The 21,331-nt window shown below is 37.4% G+C and overlaps 1 protein-coding gene across 2 annotated transcripts; it reads right to left on the bottom strand.

Annotated features, from left to right (window-relative positions):
- Positions 1–922: 922 nt before the first annotated feature.
- On the bottom strand, positions 923–11,740 carry hyal2b (hyaluronidase 2b). 2 transcript variants are annotated; one of them, XM_051909902.1, is made up of 4 exons: positions 11,577–11,740; positions 6,931–7,921; positions 3,485–3,574; positions 923–3,254 (listed from the first exon to the last, which is right to left on the bottom strand). In XM_051909902.1, the coding sequence occupies exons 2-4, from the start codon at positions 7,912–7,914 to the stop codon at positions 2,868–2,870; spliced, it is 1,461 nt and encodes a 486-aa protein (XP_051765862.1). In that variant the 5' UTR covers positions 7,915–7,921; positions 11,577–11,740; the 3' UTR covers positions 923–2,867. The 2 variants fall into 2 exon arrangements, with proteins under 2 accessions (XP_051765862.1, XP_051765861.1); XM_051909901.1 differs by lacking the exon at positions 11,577–11,740 and adding an exon at positions 8,613–9,829.
- Positions 11,741–21,331: the final 9,591 nt, after the last annotated feature.

Here is a 21,331-nt window from a genome sequence, read left to right as displayed (position 1 = left end):
GTTACTCCCTAAAAAAGTAACTAATTGCGTTACATGATTACTTTTTATGTAAAGTAATGTGTTACGTTACATTACTTTTTCTCACCTGGGCTGTGCTTGCTTGTTTTTTAATAACAAAAAAGTGAAATGAATAAGCCTCTGGCTGAAGGAAATGCAAATTCACGCCTGTACAGTACAGTGCATAGCTCAGACAAACCTTTCAGCTGTGCTGCCATTCTGGATTGCAGAAGAATAGGAAAGAGGAGAAGAAAGTTCAACACTCTTATTTCAGCAATAAAAACAAAACAAAAAATGAAACACAAATGTGATGTTTATATAAAGTAATTTTTGCTTATTAGTATGGTTGAATTGGATCATTGAAGGTCAGCAGCAAAGACACTGACAAAGACAAGTTTTACAATATTTGTGTAATTTAATATTTAATTATTGCAGGCTTGTGAAATATTCTGGTTTTATTCATTGAGAAATACTGAATCTGTTATTGTGCAAGTGAGATGAGTAAATGCAGGCTTATATTTAATCTAGAACTACAACAAGCCTCATATTTAAACAGCGCACACAACGCCTCTGCGATTGACTCATGATTTCTCTCAACATGGGAACAGGAGAGGTGCAACTCAATAAACAGCAAATCAAAGTATATTGCGTTACTAATTTGAAAAAGTAACTTGGATATTTTGTCAATTTAAAAGTAATGTTACTTTACTAGTTACTTGAAAAAAGTAATCTGATTACATAACTCTCATATTGCGTTAGCCCCAACACTGGAAATGGCATTTGCAAATAGATTCCTAAACATCTCATGACTTTCCATTGTTCCCAATTTCCAAAATCTAAAACTTTAGTTTAAAATGAAACAAATCCCTTATTTTCAACATGGTTTCAGACTCTCTGGAGTTACTTTCCAAAAGTAAATGACAAATTCAAGCTTTTAAATATAAGATTTATTGTAAAAATATAAAATGAACACTTTTAGGGCATTTCACTTGACTCAGTCACCAAACAATCTAGACAGCACAAGCAGAATTTGGTATCAAAATTTGGTAATTTTGGTATGAAAAATAAAGATGAATATAAATAGAACTTTTTAAGTTTAATTCTGCACTTGTTTCAGTGAGGTTCTTTTCAATTAACACAATCAATTAAAGGGATTGTTTACTCAAAAATTTAAATTCTGTCAATATTTACAAAAAAAGCAAGTCAGTCAAGTTTTGGAAATAACACAACAGTGAATAATGTCAGAATTTAAATTTTTGGGATGAACTATGCCTTTAAAGGCACTATAACAAACAAACAAAAATACAGAAAAAACAAAACACAGATCTACAGTTTTATGGTTGTTTTGCTGTGAGGACACAAATTCATGCTAAACATACACAAATAAAACCTTTCCGATTTATCCCACACAAATAAAGAACAGAAATGCAAAGTTCAGCAATTAAGGGGGAAAATCTGGTCTCAAAATAGTTTTGTGCAACCTAGGCAGAAAAATAAAAGGCATCTAATGCTTCTGTGAACCACAATATGCTGTATTTGTCATTTACATTCATGTTTTTGGCAGATTTTTAAAAAAATCCCTCACTATCCAGCAGTGGTCTAAGAAAAACCTGTTAAGAACATGTCCGAGGTCATATTTCACCCCAAATCAAAATAAAATAAATGACAAAAACTTCTATTTTGCATAAAGTAAACCTATTTTGTAGGACCAAGATGTTTTGTGACATTATTTTCATGACAATTAAGCACATTCGCATTACTGTTATGCAAAAAAAAAAAAATTCTAATCTTTTTATTACTGTAAAAATTAATTTATATTGTAAATTTAATATTAATAATTTATAGAATAACATAATAAATTGTAATTTTATACCTCATGTTAGTATTTGTTGTATTGCCTTTATTCTATTATGGTTGAATTTAAAAAACATGATTTTCTATTTACTGTAATAAAACTGCAATACTATAATGAGAATCACATTGAGAATAATGAGAATAAAAAAAAAAAAAAAAAACATCTGAACACAAGATTTTCTGGGAGTAAAATGCATAATTTTACTCAAATAGGTTTAATTTCCCCTAGGCAAATGTAACTTCTCTAGTTTCTTTTAATTTTGGAGTGAAATGTGACAGGTTTCATGACATTAAGTCCAAAAGAGGTTTTAATGAGGCAGCAGTGTTGCAAGTAACAACATTTGTCCCTTTTAAGGAGCTGGTCATGTGACGCACAACAGAAATAAGGTCACAACTGGTTTTGTGCAGGTATAAAGAAGGCAAAGAAGTAAAATGTCTTGAATGACAGTTGTACAGAGCCCAGCATGTGACATGTGGACAAACAAGGGAACAAATTATTTCAACATGGCCACGATTTAGTCAAACAAAGGAGCAAATTATTATATTGTGCGCATGATTTACTTAAAACGAGGGAACAAATTAGTAAAACGTGCTAACATATTAGTAAGTTAATTGTTAATTTGTGGCCACTATATACAATTTTTTTTCCTCGCATATCATGTGCAGGGCTCCATACAACTGAAAACACCACATCAATTTTTTTTTTTTTTTAATAAAAACAATATAAGACTTTCACACACACAATCATCATGTCTAGCTAAAAAAACAAAAAAAAACACTTAATTCCACCTGCCACAGTTCAGCCTCCCATGCAGCAGGGGGCGATCTACTCGAACAGAACCACACTGAGCCGCCACTGTGCTGCACTTTTAGTCCACAGAGTAAGCTTGTGTTTTGAACTGCTCCATTTGTGTCCTCTTTTGAATTCTAGCAAACAAAGGGCCTTCCTGCCATCGACGTCACGCATCTTTTGAAGAGAAGGTCCAGCGTATCATCCTCAAATCGGTTCTAACTCCTCAGTGTAGGAACCCCATCAAGAAGAGCGGTAACAGCAGAACTTGCAAAAAGGTGGTCCAGACCACCGTCGCACTGTTCCCAGCCTCACTTCGACTACAGTCGTCACCGATGTACCCGCTGTAGCACTGACACTGGAACTCGTCCCGTAAGCGGCTCAGTTCTTCTTCTCCCATCTTGCCCGAAACCTTCAGCGTGTTTCCTTGGCGCTCTATGCTGTGGGTGTTCAGACTGAGATGCAGGTACGTGTCCGTGTCAGGGTTTTTGCGAAGGCAGCGACCGCGGAATCCACAGAGGTTTCGGCTGCACTGTTCGGCGGCTGACGTCACGTTAAGCAGGTAATGACCCAACGGCCCTCGCAGGTATTCATTAAGATTGGAACAAGTCGCCTGGAAGGTGCGAGAGGAGAAATCACTTACAATCCTATATATTACACATTCCTAAATAAACCCCACTAAATCATACAAGACCTGTCCACCTGTCAAGGTATATTTTGTGATAACCGACTCATTGTACATGATCCCTTACTTATATATTTCACCCTGCTTTTAATTATCTTCATCATTCAATCGCTAAAGCCAATTTATGTGATAATGGTGAGTTACATGACCAAACTTACATGACTGCTAGCATAGTTGGAGTCACCCCAGAGGATCACGCCCGCTACACCCAACGCCACGCTCTCGCCGATAGTCGACACCAGATCCATCTGCCAGAAGAGAAGACAGAAAAAAAAATCAGTTCATCTGCAAATATTATGATCTGATCAGGAAACAAAACACATGTTTTAGATAACCCTTCATGCGTCACTGAACGTGTGGTTTTCAGAAATGGGAAAAGACTTCACGGTCTTACAAATAATCGCATCAGCAAACTAAACTCCAAACACTGAGGCTCTTGTGAGTGTTTGTGAATAGTTTGTCTGTGTGCGTATTTGTTCATCGTTCTACCATTTGTATATTTGTGACAAGTGACATCGATGATGAATGACAAAGCCTTTATTCTTCTCTTTCTTGACCACACACTTCGTCTTGATCCTTTCATTACATCACTGACAATCACTCGTTCACTTATTGGCTTTTGTTGAAATACTTCAGCTCTCGTTCCACGAACACTGACGCCATTGCCTGTGATGATCCAAACTCTTGATAAAAATGAATGACTTCTGTGAGACAGACATAATGTGTCACAAAAAGTAGTTTTATTTTAAGAAAGGTTTTACAATTATAACATTCATAACAAGGATCGTACAAATTTAAAATATTAATATTTAATGATTATGATTAATTATTAATTAATACTTATAAAATGATAATTATTTAGAATAAAATTATTATATTTAAAAATAAATCAAATTATAATAATGATAATACAAATTAATATAATAATTATAATAAATTTTGAATCAATTAAAATAAATATAAAAATGATAATATTAATAGTATTATGATGATGATTATTAATTAAAATAATGCCAATTAACTATAATAGAAGTATTATTTATTAAATAAATAATTAAATTAATAATAATAATAATAATAATAATTAATACTTATTATAAAAAATATAATTATTAATCAATATAAAATATTTATTTAAAAACAAATCAAGTTCTAACAAGGATATTAAATATTGGTAGTATTATATATTATTAATGAATATAAAATTCTAATTAATTATAATGGAAGTATTTATTATAAACTAAAAATAATGATAATAATAATAAAATAAAATGCTAATTATTAACTATAATGGAAGATATCAACATATCAATTGAGACAGAGAGATCATAAAACTTAAAAACAGAAAAATTACACAAGTCAAAACATTGGTCTTATTCTTCAAATAAAGTGTTCAGTATATAATTAACATTTTTCACTGCTGCAGTTTTGCTGATTCTGTTTACAATTACACTGCCAGAGTTTTCATTTTCAAGTAATTAAACAAAATATGTCCTTGTGTTGAGGCGATTTGTTGAACTTGCAGCGCCGTAAAACATATTCGGTTTCATTTGCGTTGTATAATTAGTGTGAAGTTTTAACAGCGCAGTTTATTCACATGAAAAATTCCTGTCTTATATAAGGCTGTTAATTCACCAAGTCATGTGACGAGTTAACACTCAAATGTCTCAAGTAACGTTTTCCACAAAGAGTTTGTTATAGCTAAACCGTGGCGTTTCTCTCAGAGACATGCTGTAAAAGTGGCTTGGCTTGTATTTTTATACCTGGCAGCGCTCAGACTCTCTTCACACACGTCTGACGATCCCTAAACGTTACCAGAGGCCAAACCCCAGTCATTCCCTTACAAACACAAACACACGCTCATACAGCCAATCTGTAGACAAAATACAAATAACACAAAACCACACTGAAACACCATGTGATCTTCAGTCTCCAGACAGACCAGAATTACTCTAGATTTCAAGGACAGTTTTACTGATGTCTCAGTGTGGCGGACCAGATGTATCATGTGACCTGCTGAGCTGTCTGTATGAACAGCCAGTTCTGCTAACAAGGCATTATATGATTAATCAAGCATTGAAGAAGTCGATGCTATGAGCCATTCACACTAAGACTGCTAAATCACTAAAATAAGTTTCAATATTTTTTGTTGTTTGAAATATTTAATTTAAACATCATCATACAGCAGATTCAGTAAACCTCAGGGCCTCACGTGTCATCCGAGCTGCTGATGGCATTGTGGTATTTGTTCTAGAGCCAAAAAGACTCGATGAGGAACACAGATGAGTCTTTGTCTCCAGAAAGCTGAGAAGATTCTGCATGTGTGCATGCTAAATTTAGGACAAGCTGTGACATATATCAGTATTCTTAAATTCTCTGCACCTACATCCCGTTGGGAGCCTCTCACAACGTCAAGAAAAACACACCATGACATTGCAGTCCTGAAATATGAACATCTCAACACCTGAACTAACTTCAAATGGTCTCAGAGGCCAACAGACCATCACAAGGATCTGCTCAGCTGGTCACATGTAGCTCAAGTTTTGGCATTAAATGGGTTGCTTCTGCAGGAACTGCCTCAAATATTTTGGTGCAGTTCTACAAAAATTGACCTCAGGCTACTTCAGGGGAGGAACCTAGAATAATTAACTCATTTCCTTTTGGATTAAAACGTCAACTAAATGTCTATTCACTAGATTGCATGAGGAATTTTAGTAGGGATGCACAATATATTGGTACCATATCAGCCAATATCAGAAATTCTTTCATGGGATATTTAATTGTTCGTCCTCTATTTTCACATTTATATTACATTTGCCATCATCTAACACTCACACATAAAGTTAATATACTTAAATATGTGACCTTGGACCACAAAACCAGTCATAAAGGTCAATTTTTTTAAATTAAGGTTTATACATCATCTGAAAGCTTTCCATTGATGTATGGTTTGTTTAGGATAGGACAATATTTGGCAGGGATACAACTGTTTGAATATCTGGAATCTGAGAAAAATATCAAAATAATGAGAAAAAAATCACCTTTAAAAAGTTGTCCAAGCTAAGTCCTTAGAAATGCATATCCACTCACAAAAATACATTTGTGATATATTTCAGTAGGAAATTTACAAAATATCTTCATGGAACATGATCTTTACTTAATATACTAATGATTTTTGGCATAAAAGAAAAATCGATAATTTTGACCCATACAATGTATTGTTGGCTATCGCTACAAATATACCCGTGCGACTTACGACTGGATTTGTGGTCAAGGGTCACATATATACTTACTTATACACTTAAAATACTTAAAATTAATAACACTGTACAACTTTCAGTGAGCATATGATGAGGTAATCTAAATGTAAAAAAAGAGAAAATGAACATGAGCAACATTTTAAAATCCAATTTCAGCCAACACCAATAAAATAAAATAAAAAAACTAGAATGATACCAAAATGTTGTGCAGGCCTACTTATGGTGCAGGTCAACTTCAACAAACCACAGCATCCACAGTGGTCCAGTATGAACACTCCTTTTTAAGGAAATCAAACTCTTCTACACCAAAACAAACGTAAGCATTACCCTCACAGGAATCTCACCTCCGTCAGCAGCAGGAGATCAGGAGAGTTGCCGTTAGAAGTTGGAGTATTGCTTAGGTAAGTGGGCCGCGTGTAGACAAACACAGGTCTGGCTGACCCGTTCCCAACAGACGCCAACCTCATGCCCTCCTTGACCCGGTTCCGTACGAACTGCCGTCCAGACGGTTTGTCCTTCAGCGTTTTCCCCATGTATATGGAAGGAAACAAAGCTGTACTCTCCGTCCACAGCCACTTCAGTTGGTCGTTCCTGGTCACCTCCACATCCGGACAGCGTCCTGTGTAGTTCTGGTTATTTTGGTAATTGTGGTTGTAACAGTCAGGAAAGAGGTAGAACCCCCAAAGCTGCTGGGGCCGTAAGCTCTTGGCCAATCGGAGAGTCTCCAACATGAACTTCTTCGCAGAGAGCTCGAACTCTTGCTGGGCCACTTTGGCCACCTGATCCTGAGGCCAAGTTGGGTTTTTCTCTGCGACTAACCGTTGTGAATGCTTGCGGTAAATGTCTTTAGTGCCCCAGTTGCGTATCCAGAGGGGCCGCCACTCTTCCCAGTCAATAACAGCAAGACCTTTGGCTGTCGGGTCCTTGATGTACTTATTGAGCCCCTCCGGCATCCGTTCTAGGTGTTTTATGAGACTAGCGTTTTGCGGAAGGCCATCGTGGACTGCAGTGCTGTCTGCCTCAAAGTACGGGTACAATCCCAAACGGTCCTTGTAGAAGATGGTGAGATTTTGCTTGGTGAAACCCTCATTTGGTGACGCCACAATTTGGAACCGATCCAGCTGGAAGTTGACTTCATGTCGAGGTCTACAATCCTCCGTAGGAGCGTTCCAGGCCAACAGCAAAGGCTTACCAGAATACAGTGGCCATCTAGTGTTTTTTAACTGCTGTGCTTTTAAACAGGTCCAAAAGAGCATCAAAAATAATAGTTGCAGCCAGGAGACCCATTCAGGTCGGGTGGTCCCAAAGAGACGCGTGATGTTCCTCATTTCAGACCTAAAAATACACACACACAAAAAAAACACTAAAATTATTAAAATACTGATGTATGTTCCAATATTTTTGCACTGTTTCACATGATGTTTGTTTCATTGTAACATTATACATGTAATTACGCAAATAATTGAGCACATTAATAGTTGTGAATTTTGCACACTTATCACAACGCAACTTATATACACATTTTATCACAACACATGTTCCCTGGGAATCGAATCCATAATCTTGGTTTTGTTAGTGCCATGCTCTACCAGCTGAGCAACAGTAACAGTTTACAAGAAAGTTTAGAAGGGACTTTCAAAGGAAGGAAATAAGATTTTCTATTAATACAAAAAAACAACAACCAAATCACATCCACTACAACCATTAAAATAGTCACGTTTAAGTCACTGTTGCATTATTCTCATTCACATTCATGATGCATGATGCATATAATACGCTAAAATATACATTTTAACCTATTATGTGTACCATCGGAATCGAACCCATGACATTGTCATTGTTAGTAAGCCGCTCGTGCATTCCAACTAGAAGAAAAGAAATAATAAATACTCATATTTTGAACGTTCAAACTTTGTTTCAAACATTGTTACAGTGTTGTACGTTACAAAACCACTTCCTCTTTTATTTTTAAGAAGAGTAACACAGTTAAACTAACTGTAATCTATTAGAATGAGGAAACACTGACCTGTATAGATCGGACTGAACCCGCTCAACACACCGGTCCGATCACTCATAAACTACCACGCAGCGTCCATCCATCCATCCAGCGGATGCCAACACTTCATAACTATAAACTCCCAATCGCTATTTCAAAACAAAACAGTCTATTATCATTGTTTCAATGTTTTAAAACGCCTCGTACGCGTTTAGAGAGTATCGCTCAAACCCAGCTGGCTCATCTGGATCAGTAGTTGAATGTGTGCGGATTTCGGCCCTCAGACTGATGAATATAGTTGTGGGTAGAGGGGTGCGAGTTCGTAAACGACGCAAAAATTGCTATTTTTTTAACGTTAAGTTTCGAGACCACTTAATATAATACGACATATTATTATAGATAATTTGTTATAAAGTGCCGGAGTCGTTATTTTGGGTGTAAAACCAGAGGAGTTCTCGACAATGTGCCCTGTGGTACATGGCGAGTTGGTTTCGTCCGGATTTCTCCGCTTGGGATGAAGAAGCGTTTCTACTGAACCGAGCTGAGAGACCTGCAGGAGTTCAGAGCCATTACACACAGATCACATTTCACTCCATAATCATTGCGAAGAATGAGATTTTCTCTTTTTTGCTTTTTATTTCCCTTGCTCTACTTATTATTCGCCCCTTTATGACATGGCGTAACTACTGTATGAAAAAAGAGTGAATGACTGACTAGCAAAAAGACCTGAGGTAATATTACTACGTTGTTTTTGAACACGGTACCATGATAGTACCATGGTTTTAGACATTTATCATGTTAATACCATGTTTTTGATCATGTATCATGGTAATACCATGGTACTTTTTCGAATTCCATTACAATAAACGCTGTTAAATTCCAATAGATTTTAATACACTACATTGGCAAAGTTTAAATACAGTCAAACAGCTTTGTGAAAGAACTAGAAACTTTTAGAGCTTAGATTGAAAACATCAACTTTTTAAACAGGAAATTAAAACTGTAAAATAAGCCAAATGACATTGCACAACACAGTAGTGTTGGCGGAACTGGCATTAACCTTTAATAGGCAGGAAGTCAGCTGACTGCAAGGAAGAGCTGTTTCCTGTGGCATTGGGGAGCATCCTGTGTACACACGAATGAACCCTCTGAACGGATGGATGCAACAACCTTCGGACCTCGTAATATCCCACAGTACTCTGCACTCACACACATTTTGCCATGAGTATCCCACTTGCTCTTTACAGATGCTAATGTTGGTAGTAATCTGGGGTAAATGGCGAGAACAAAAGCTTATTCAGCCTCAAACTATGAATCCCTATAGGACGCCTACAGAATATAAAGGCCTCCCAGAAAGACCTCGTTTCCATGTGTTACAGTGAAGATGGGCGTAATGACAAGTTGCGGTCACTGCTATAGGAGTTCTGAGGTCTGCATTAACAGGAAAACTGGAGGGGGCGGATAGAAGGAAAACCACCCACAGCTGCAGACCAAAGGGGTCACCTTTGATGTCGCCTCTGAAGGGCAGATGTCACGAAAACATAACAACTGGTATTAAGACAGTTTCAGTACTTAATTGAGAATTAAAAATATTCATGTACAGGCATTGGAGAGTAGTTTGAGTTCATTTGTCCCTCAATTGACGAATGCCGTGTGTATGTTTGCTTCTGTCCGCAGCAGGAGGCGGACATTCCGTGTCCCCGCTCCGGGCGGAATACCTCAATCCTAAAACACATCTTGTACTAATAAAGGACTGTAAGAGCCAATACAGACCCTTACAGCCTCTTATAAACAGAGGGCAGATCTTACAGCTGTGAGCGATTTTCACTGCTAATGTCTAATTACGTGAGGTAAAAAAAAAAAAAAAATTCTTCTAACTTTGACAGGTGTTTGTTCCTTAATGTTTAAATTCTTTCGCATCTTGTGTCATGGCCACTGCTGTTAGCATTAACTAAAAATACTAAAAATGTATTTACATTAATTTAAATAAATTAACAGAAATAAACTGAATATAAAAAACAAACACAATTTCATTACAATTAATTAATTACAATTATAAAGGCAAAATTTCACAAAATAACACTGATCATGGCTTAAAGGAACAGTTGACAAATTGTTCTATAGTATACAATGAAAGTGGATGGGGACTGGAGTTAAAGTCTAAAAACTACATAAAATCACCATAAAAGTAATCCATATAACATGTGCACTTTTGAAGACTTCACAACTATGATGACGTAAAATGTTGTCATTCAGAATTACTTAAATTTAAGCTGCGGTCGAAACACAACCATGGTCTAAATTAAGTTCCGGGTAAAAAAAATCCCCCTCAGAAAGTCCCTGCTCGCGAGGTATACTTTTTCAAAGTTTAGGAACTTTCGGGGTTGGGATTTGGGTGCTGAACATGCTGATTGGTTGACTCCACGCAGCATTTTATTTTAACCACCATTTTTAAAAGTCTGTTGCTGTGCATGAAGTAAGATATGACCGATGGACCGACGACTAGGTTCAGGTGTTATTAAGCTTATATGCAGAGGACGAAATCCAGCGGTAACTGGAAAGTTACGCGCAGTGCTACGTCACCGGACTAATTTGCCTAATCTTCACAGTACTTCAGACCGTGATGGAAACACAGACTGCAACAGGTCTGAAGGAAAAAAAAGTTCCTGGGACAAATTGTTCCGGGTCATTTCAGTGGGAACGCGGCTATTGTAAGCAGCCTGGACATTTTGCCAAACATCTCCTTTTGCGTTCCAGGAAAAAAGGACAATCATATGGAACGACAAGAGGGTGAGTAAAAAATGACAGAATTTGGATATTTGTACATATACCATGCTTTTTTCCCCCCATATCCATAATACTATACTGCACTGCATTGATATATATTTTAAATGTAGCTTACTCCAAAAACACAACTTAGATTAATTTTTCTTTAGAAAAGATTAAATGAACACTTTCTGTCTTATGTTACTTCAAATAAAAGCTCCTACTCACCGTACTGCTTGTCTCTCTCCCAGCAGACAGATGTCCTCAGTTGTCTCTCTATATGTAGATGTACACCTGCTTCAGCTCGCCTGTCACTGTGAGTCTCTCTTAAAGCAGCTGTGCAGTCAGTTTTGATCTTGGAGAGACCACACCCCTGTACCTCCTACATTCCTGCCCGTCTCTCCCACTCGTCACCAGCCCCAGGCGCCTGGCCAGTCTTTTGATATTACCGTGATTAAGGATTGGATCTGAGTGGTTTAGATTGATCTCAGATCAGCCCCTGCAGGAGACCCCAGGCAGCCCCTGGTTCTGGTTGCCAAGGTGATCTAGAAGAATCCAAGCAGAATTTACATTATAAGATGAATAAATCTCTGTAAAAGTGATGAAATGGGAAATGGTGGTAGAGATAGAGGTGAGAATGCTAATTAAAAAGATTTATAACTAAAGAAATGAATAGTACTTAAATATAGTTGAATACGGCATAAGCAAAGTCATGGGTATCATTCCCGGGGGGACAAATGCTGATTAAAAATATGTATATTCAATACATTTTAGGTCACTTTAGATAAAAATGTCTAATAAAGGGGGGAGGGGGGGGGGTACCTCATCGAGATCATATAACAAAATATAAAAGCAAAAACTTAATGCATCCACACCATTAGGTGTCAGTATATAATAAGTCCAAAACTACTTAGGAAGAGGAAAAAGAGCCAGCAAAAGTAAGGCCTTAAGGTGCAGTCACATTTACCGTTGTTCTGCAGATTTTCTGCAAATTCAAGGAATCAACGGGAACGGGAATTTTTGCGAGAGTGCGAAAGATTTTCCCATGTAGATTTCGCAATGGGTTGAAGTTTGTCACACGGTTCTGCCAACAGAAAGCTGCTTGGTTTGTGCTTCATACAATTGCTACACTATACTGACAATATAGTGACAATAAAGACTTTCTTTGCGCACAAAAATTCACAGAAATTTCACTAACGTGACTACACTTTTACTTTTTAAAACATACCATAAAATACAGATTGTTAAAACTGTAGAAGCTGCTTTTCTATTGTTTATGTAAACATGCGCTAGACACATCTCTGACCACTGCATTTGTGTCTTTTAAGTAGCGAAAAAATATCCCAGTGCGATTTTCTCCGTTGGGCAGCTGAATTCTCCACTGAATTTGTATGTCAGGGCTGGGGGGTGTTTTGGGGGTGTTAGAGCACCGAAATCGTACAAAATCAACCTGCGGAAACCAATTTGAACCAGTGGCAACAACTTAAAAGTATTCCGCAGGAATTCCGAAGGAAAACTGCAGATTTGGCAACACTAAATGTGGAAATCAAGTTAAAAGAAGCTCGAGACTTTGCGTTTTTCCCATTCCACTGCCCTCATCTTGTGTTTTTCTCACATTCTGTTTGAATGGCTTCTAACAATTGGCTTATGTTTTCTAAATATTTGATTTGCTAAACTCACCACCACAATGCCAGGGTGTTGCTGTGTATTTCTAAGGGGCTCTGGGTGAATTTAGCTCATTGCTATGGAGTAGCTAGGCTGTTCTGAGAGGTTATTAGTGTGTTGCAATGTAGCTGCTAGTGTGCTTGGGGTGGTAAAAATACTCATTTTATCAGTTGCTGGACTGAAAATTAAAAGCCAAGAAGAAAACTAACAAGCCACACAATGTGAAGTATCATTCATGTCCATAGCACAAAAGCTCCAAAACAAATTTTAGCTCGCCATTTAAACAATGACATCAGTGGAGTCTGAAAGGCTTGTTTAGAGTGATGAATCCCTGAGTACAAATCAATCAGCTCTGTCTTCGCTAATCAGAAGATCGATAACTGACCTCCAATGTCTGAGCGAAGCGATTGTCGTGTTTGACGAAGCCAGTAAACACAGCTGAACTGCCTTTCTCTTGTTTCCTCTTCTCTGCTGACTCAGGAGCTGCTTTCTGGGTATTTTGCAGAGAAAGCAAAGAACAGAGACATGTAAGTAAAAACAAGAGAGAGGTTGAATCCATAAAACCCTAAAGCTCAGCAATAACATGAAGCTTTATTGAAAAATGGATAAGAAAACATTGAAATCTGATTATAAGCACTCATGCTGTTCTGACAGAAACTGACATATAAGAACCACTGGTCATTTTTTGTTTCTTAAAGTAAAAGTACACCCAACAATTATTATTAATAATTAAATATTACAATTAAGATTTATTTATTCCTATTATTTGTCATCTTGTTTTAGTATGGAGAAAAGCAGCCTGGACAGTCTTGTGCTCCATGAAAAAAGGGAAACATTTCAGTCAACTAGCATGAGTTAATCCTACAATAAACCCAATGCAAGTATGTGAACACAAATACTTCTAGATATGCATGATTATAATGCACTGGCCAAACATTTCTGGCCTAAAATTGAGTAAGAGTTTTGAGTGATCTCTTTAATTAAAGTCACACACACTTTCGCTGACCTGTGTTTCCTGTGTCAGTGAACGGGATGGGAACGGGATGGGTACAGGATGAGTATTTCCTCTTTATCAGCCTATTCCTCTCCCGGGCCCCATGACTCTGTTGGTTAGGACACGGAACTGTTCGGAAGGGAAGGAAGGTCATGGGCACCAGCAGGACAGGGACTCCTGGCACAGCAAGATTCCAACGCTGCCGTGCGTCAATAACGGGAGAACCATCATGGTGCCCAAGGACACGTCATTGATTAGGGTTGCATGAAATTTAAACAAACCCATTACGAAAAAAGAGGCATTTGGGGATGTTTATTTTCTATGTTACGAACTCACCATAAAGCAAAATTTATAGGCTAAAGGAACATTTATGGCACAACTGAGAGTTTAGAACATTCCTGTTCGAATGGCTAAATATTTGAAATACATGAACGCTGTTGCCTGAGGTTTCAATTATTGAGAATCATCTGAAAGCAATTAAGTAGAGGACCAGCCCGCATTGATGGATCAGCCCTGCACACACTTGCAATGGCTATATGTTCGGAAATATTATACTGGAGTACTGCATACTACATACTATTAAAAATAGTATCTGAAACTGTGTGCAGTGTGTATTTCAAACATTGCTTGTTTAATGAAATAGAATACTTGCAAACTGCCTACTATTTTTCTAAATAATATGTAAAATAGTGTGCAGTATGCAATAATAAATGCTTCAAACTGTAGTAACACTTGACATTATATATAATACAGAAATAGTATGTAGTATGCTCTTCCAAAATGGCTAATTCAGTGAGCGATGTCCATGTATCATTCATTTCTGAAATAAGTTTTAATATAATTTGCATCTTAAATCCAATTTTGTGTGAAAAGTATTCACTTATAGTAATCTACTTTAACAATAGAAAGTCAAAAAGGTTGATATCCCATCAAAGGTCAAATCGAACACATCGCATTGTGGGATACAGTAAATGGAATAGATAAAGCACACTGCATACCAAAAAATACTAGTATACTGCACACTCAACACAGTCTCATGACTGTTTTATATTTTGGCAAATTGGTTACAAATTAGTACAATAAGCTCACGCTCCATTTCACGGTTGAGTTTAGGGGTGCCAGCTACATGCTTCATTACATTTTCTTCTTTTCTTACTCTAAATCACATCCGTTTGAGAGTCAACTTAAAATATCTAAAATATTTAACTAAAAATATTAAATTAGTTGTGTCAGACTAAATTATTTTGGGGATTTTACATGATTTATTCAAGTAGATTCCATTAAAGAAATCAAGCTTTAAACACTACTCAAAAAATATCATGTGTAGCCTAATATTGTTACCATATATATTTTTTTTTTTAAGTAAATAGAACTAATATTTTTTAGAGTGTACTACAAAATACTAAAACTACAAAATAGCATGAGTAGTATGTTAGTATTCAATTACAAACATACCCACAGTGTACATATCAGTTGTGCGCACATTAACACTGGTCTGGAATTTAACACAAATCTAAGCTGGAAGCCACTGGAACTTTCTGCTAATGCTAAATGCAGCTGCACAGCTGAAATGAATGAAGAGCCGATTTTAACGTGGGAGTTTTGATTGCAGATTTGGGATATAAAATTGTTTCATATGCACTGAAGCAGTTTGAGTAACTCATATGATAAAGATTACAAGTCTGCAGGCACACCAGCTAAAAGCTATCACAGCTCATTTTGGTCTCTCCAAGGAAATCACAGCTAGTCTTCAGAAAACCAAGCGGGAATAAAAGTCACAATTAGGATTATGGGTGGGTGTGAGACCGTGGTTCTTTAAAGATGGAATCACGGATATGGAATGCAGACTTCTACAGCAGTGATAATCATGACAACATCACTGTCATACAAAATTAGGATCTTCACACTTTCTTAAAGAAATGCTAAAGATGCTATTTGGTTGCTAAAGTGTTGAAAGGTTATCAGCACAACGCTGTGCGGTTACTAGCTGGTCCTGAGAGGATGCTAGGTGGTTGTTTTCTGGCCCGACTCAATAAATCCCACCCATGAGTCTATATGACGGGATTTATTTGCTCATTTTATTATCTGTAAGTTAGACCACATAGAACAAGCTCATAATAGCACAAATGTTGGTGGACAACTTGCACCGCAAAGTATAATACTTAATGTTAACAGTTTGTTCAAATCACTAACCCAAAGAATGAACAATAATAATAGTGATGACTTGGTAAACATCCTTATAATTCAGCTTTGCTCAGGTCAAAAAGATTGTCCTGTGTTTCCGCAAGCGCCTTTGTCCAGTTAAGAGATTAGCAATACTGGAACACGTTCCTCGTGATGATAAATGATTCCCACAGTAGAAGATAACATTGTCTGCTCCTTTGTTTTTGTGTGGAAGATGAAGGAAACAAAGCCATGGTGGAGTTGAAAGAACAAAGAGTTGTGGAAAGAACAAGAGTTCAATTAGAGGACAGTGGGGGGAAAACAGACTGCAGGAGGGAAAGACAGTCGACTGGCAGAGAGATAAAATAGCTTAAAGTATTCAATTTTGTCGTGTTGTGGATGGAAGTTAATTAAACTAAACAGACGAGGGAAACACACACACACACACACACACACACACACACACACACACACACACACACACACACATTGGTTTTACTCCCCTTGTGGTTAAACAGGGTAAAATATTCAGCAGGATCATGTCAAAATCTAGACTCTAGACCACATTAAATCTACTTTCTAGACCACTAAATTTACAAACTACACTGCTCAAAAAATGAAGGGAAAACTTAAATCACATATTGGATCTCAATGAATGAAATATTCAATTTGAAAATCTTTATATAAATTCTATAATTTGTTAAGAACAAAATTACGTAACACTATCTTGGTCACGAGCCACTTCCTCTATTCATATTACTCAACTCCTGTAAAAGGTTTACCTTTATAGATTCAGGAGGAGTCAGGTAGGCGTATAATATTTTCTTCTTAGATTATATTATCTCAGGGTCTACTTCTGATCACTACCGTACCTCCTAGGCCTACGGTCCAGATATCAACCAAGCCTACCTGGGTGGGGTGGGTTAGCCTTCCGTTCAGTGCACCACAGCTGGCTCTTCACCCTCAGAGGACAGCTATGCCCGCTAATGCACTCCCACGGCCCACTCTGTTGCGACTGGTTGGCAACCATGACTGACTTTGTAAAGTCCGTCGGGATATCTTTATAAAAATCTATCTTTTCCAGACAGTCAACTTTTGATACTCCAAATGGATTTCACTCTACAACAATAAACAGACTGAGACAATACTATCAGAGTCTGAGGGCAGTCCTCATTCTCATTTTATTATTTCTTGCAAAGGCAAAAGCTAAATACGCCACTCTATGCCAGCTAAGCTGGAAGTTCCATGGGCCAGGTAAATAATTACATTTTAAAGCTTACCCTCTTCTCTACTGTTCTCTCTAAGAAAATCAGGTGTCTTCTTTGATCTTCTGAGGGTTGTGGTCTTGCGCTGGCTTCCGCTTGCTGCTTGCTTGTATGCTCTTTCTTTCTTCAGCAAAACTACACCACTGCACAGAGAGCTATAAAGGCCCCTGTATTTATATTCTCTTTTGACGCACTTTATCTCTTCATTCACGCACATGTGGCTTCTACTTGCGTTAACATATTACTTGCATTTTTACATATTACAATTGCTATGTTACTTGTGTCTATCACCTTTTTTTTTACTTGATCCCTTGATGCATGTCCTATCTCTTCATGTATTCTAATAACCAATTCTTCTTTTAATGCTTCCGGTAACACAACCTTTCCTGACTCATTCATTTCCCAATCTTTAGCCCCTATCACCACTAACCTCCTACTTTGTACCAACTTATCTACCTCGCTGTTTCCTTTCCAATAATCTCCCTTTTTTACATGACTTTTTTGATGATGCACTTCTATACTCGCTTTTTGTCTTAGCTCATTTATTTTCAGCCATTCCCCTTCATGACTCACGGCTTTACCTTTTGCTGTCCTGAATCCATTCTCAATCCATATACTTAAGTCATCCGTCAAGGCCTGGTAGCAATAATAACTATCCAGGATTACCTTATAGCTTCTGATCTTAAGCTGCTCACATAGGACCATACCCTCCAACAGTGCTTGCACCTCCGCTTTCTGCACACTCCCCTCTACTCGGCCTTTCTTAGTTTTCAGTTTCATTTCTCATCTTTAAGTCCTACATTAAATTACATTACTGGTGGATCCAAAATGGTCAATATTCATATTCATGCATTTTATTCATATTTCATGTTAATCATTTATGGCTTATGATTTCTCAACATTATCTTTGATTTCATATATTCATGCACTCCTACTCCATATATTAATCCTCATCATATTTTCAAGTATTTACTCTTTATTGTACTCCTTTATGGTTATTATTCTTTTATATTTAACAGTATGTATGCTTGCTATATTCAATTGCTCTTCAAAGTGTTCCAATGCGACAGGTCATGTTGACACGTTTGTGGTTAGATATTGGACGCCTGCCAAGTACTGCAGAAGCGATGATTTCAGAATTAGTTGCTCATTTAAACTTGATGTACCTTTGTATCAAAATATGGAGACATGTGATAATGCAAGATCTGCAAAATTGTCAAAACAACATGTTTTGTATCTATTTTCATCTATCTTTAACATTTGATGAGTCACTCTGACCTAGCTGTTACACCAACTATGACATAATGGATAAATCTGACCTTTTTTTATTTTCCTGTGCTTATGGTATAAAACGGACTGGGTCTTTGATAGTTTAGCTTTTCTTTGCTTTTTCTTTGCTCTTTTTGCTTCTCGCATCTCTTCTGCCTCTCATTTCATTCTGCAAATGTCTTAATTTTGTTCCTTCTTTCTCTATATTCTGATCTTCATTTTCATCTATCAGATACAATACTCTAGATTTTATTATTAACTATTAATTACTTAATTAATTTGTCCCTATAATTTTTAATTAATAAATTTGTTATTCCTTATTCAAATTTGATCTCTGACATAATCATTTCTGGACTGCCTGGATCTCATTTATCTCAAGTTTTTGCATCAATTACATATGACATTATCTATTCCATTCAACAAGGAGGTGATGCCACACTGAGTGTAGACCCTCTTGAGTCTTTTAAGTAACATGCACACATCAGGATCCCCTTTGCCTCAGGGGCCCTGGCCAGACAAATACCACACAGACCATTAACCAAGGTACCTGCTCTGGTCTCAAGAGCCTTCTGTATTTGCCTATCCTCCAGGCTGCCTTCCTGTAACAGCCTTCTGACCCTCTGGTCTTTACCTTTGCCATCCAGGTCCCACCAGCACAATAGATAGTTTTACCTTTATAGTCACACTAATGAGGCTTTCAAATAATAGACTTGCGTCAAACGCCCTAAGTAGTCTCGATCAGCAGAGTTCTAGTTGCGCTCTGTCCGAGGGGCCCTCTACTTCGTTTCCTTAGCAATCCTATTTGAAACAACTATCCACACACAAAAGGTAGACCGTTTCCCTTAGCCACCTAAATTCAACACTAGACGTTGGGCACCAAAATGTGTCGCGTCACCCCCTGGGTGGTTTCTACCGCGGCCATATAACACAATCTTGGTCACGAGCCACTTCCTCTATTCATATTGCTATCTGAGGGCTGGATCACAAGTGCTCAGTGTGAACCTGCTCCCATCCGTGAAGACAACGGGGTGCCAGTGGTGGACTTGCCAATTCTGTGGCAAATGCTAATTGAGTTTCGCGGTGCTGAGCTGTGAGCAAAGGTCCCACTAGAGGACGTCGGGCCCTCATGCCACCCTAATGAAATCTGTTTCTGACAGTTTGGTCAGAAACATGCACACCAGTAGCTTGCTTGAGGTCATTTTGTAGGGCTCTGGCAGTGCTCCTCTTGTGATAAAATGGGGAACAGACTAGCTTGTTTGAAAACAAATGTTGGTTTGTGGTTATGAGGGGAAAAAAGTTTTTGCAATGACTTCTGTAACAGAGTTGAATAGTCAGTCTCAACAAATACAATCCAGTGTTGAGGGTAAATGAATAAAAACAGCGAAATGCAATCTCAGAATACAGCACAAACCTGCAATAATTAAACAAATATACTTTATGTATTTAATCTCATTTATAATGTCTTTGCTGCTGACATTCGATGACAATATTCAACCATACTAATAAACAAAAACGACTTTAGATAAACATCACATTTGTGTTTTATTTTTTATTTTATGGCTGAAGCAAGAGCATTGAACTTTCTTCTCCTCTTTCCTATAGAGTACCTCAGGGATGACGTGTTTTTGTAGGCCAACCCGGAAGTTAGCGGCGCACGGGTTCCCTCGATCGAAAGCCTATGCATTTTTCCCATAGACTTTTGGAAAATCTCAAAAAATAAGCTCTGTGTTTAACAAAGGGTTATGACACTTACACGTTTTGTCTATCAAGATAATCTTTACAAGTTAACACAACATTTATACATTTTGAAGCCTAAATAAAGTCGTCAGATATAAAAAGCTAACAGTAGGCTATAAACGGACTACAGCACACCATGGTCGCGGATCAACGTCACCACCACCAAGCTTCCTCAAACTTTATTTAAAAAACAACTTTATTTAAAAACATGCTCACTGATTATGATCTGCGCTGGGTATGAATACTTATCCACTTTTTCATGAGAAATGCTGTCCAAATGTCCTGTTTGTCATGATGACGTCTAAAGTCCCCGCCAAAGGAAGTAGTCCCTTTTAGCAATTTGTTAGCAACCGCCGTTTTTAAGACACAATAAAGGTTTAAAAAAAATCACAAGTGGGTTCTAACTGGTGTGTTTTATGTTATAGATCAAAATGTGAAAATATTTAGAGGCTTTGTTAACCACAGGCCTTATTTCAGGCGATTTAGCAAAATCCCATTCAGAAAACCCATTGACTTCGGGGCGATGGAACCGGAAGTCCTAAAATGCAAACTCGCTTCTGGGTTTTGCCTACAAAAACACGTCATCCTTGAGGTACTCTATTCTTCTTAATCCAGTATGGCAGCACAGCTGAAAGGTTTGTTTGAGTTGCGCCCTCTACTGTACAGGAGTGAATTTGCATTTCCTTCAGCCTGGAGGTTATTCATATCAGTTTTGGCGTGAAAGGCTCTATTTTTCGGCAAATGTATAGGCCTTTTTTGTTATAAAAAAAACAAACAAGCAATCCCAGGTGAGAAAAAGTAATGCAAAAAGTAACGTAACATTACTCTCCATAAAAATCTAAATAAGTAATGCAATTAGTTACTTTAAGGAGTAATGCAATATTGTAATG

This window comes from Ctenopharyngodon idella, chromosome 10 (assembly GCF_019924925.1).
Source record: "Ctenopharyngodon idella isolate HZGC_01 chromosome 10, HZGC01, whole genome shotgun sequence".
Taxonomy (NCBI): Eukaryota; Metazoa; Chordata; class Actinopteri; order Cypriniformes; family Xenocyprididae; genus Ctenopharyngodon; species Ctenopharyngodon idella.
Note: the sequence above shows the minus strand (reverse complement) of the source record. Positions and strands in the feature narration are given on the sequence as shown.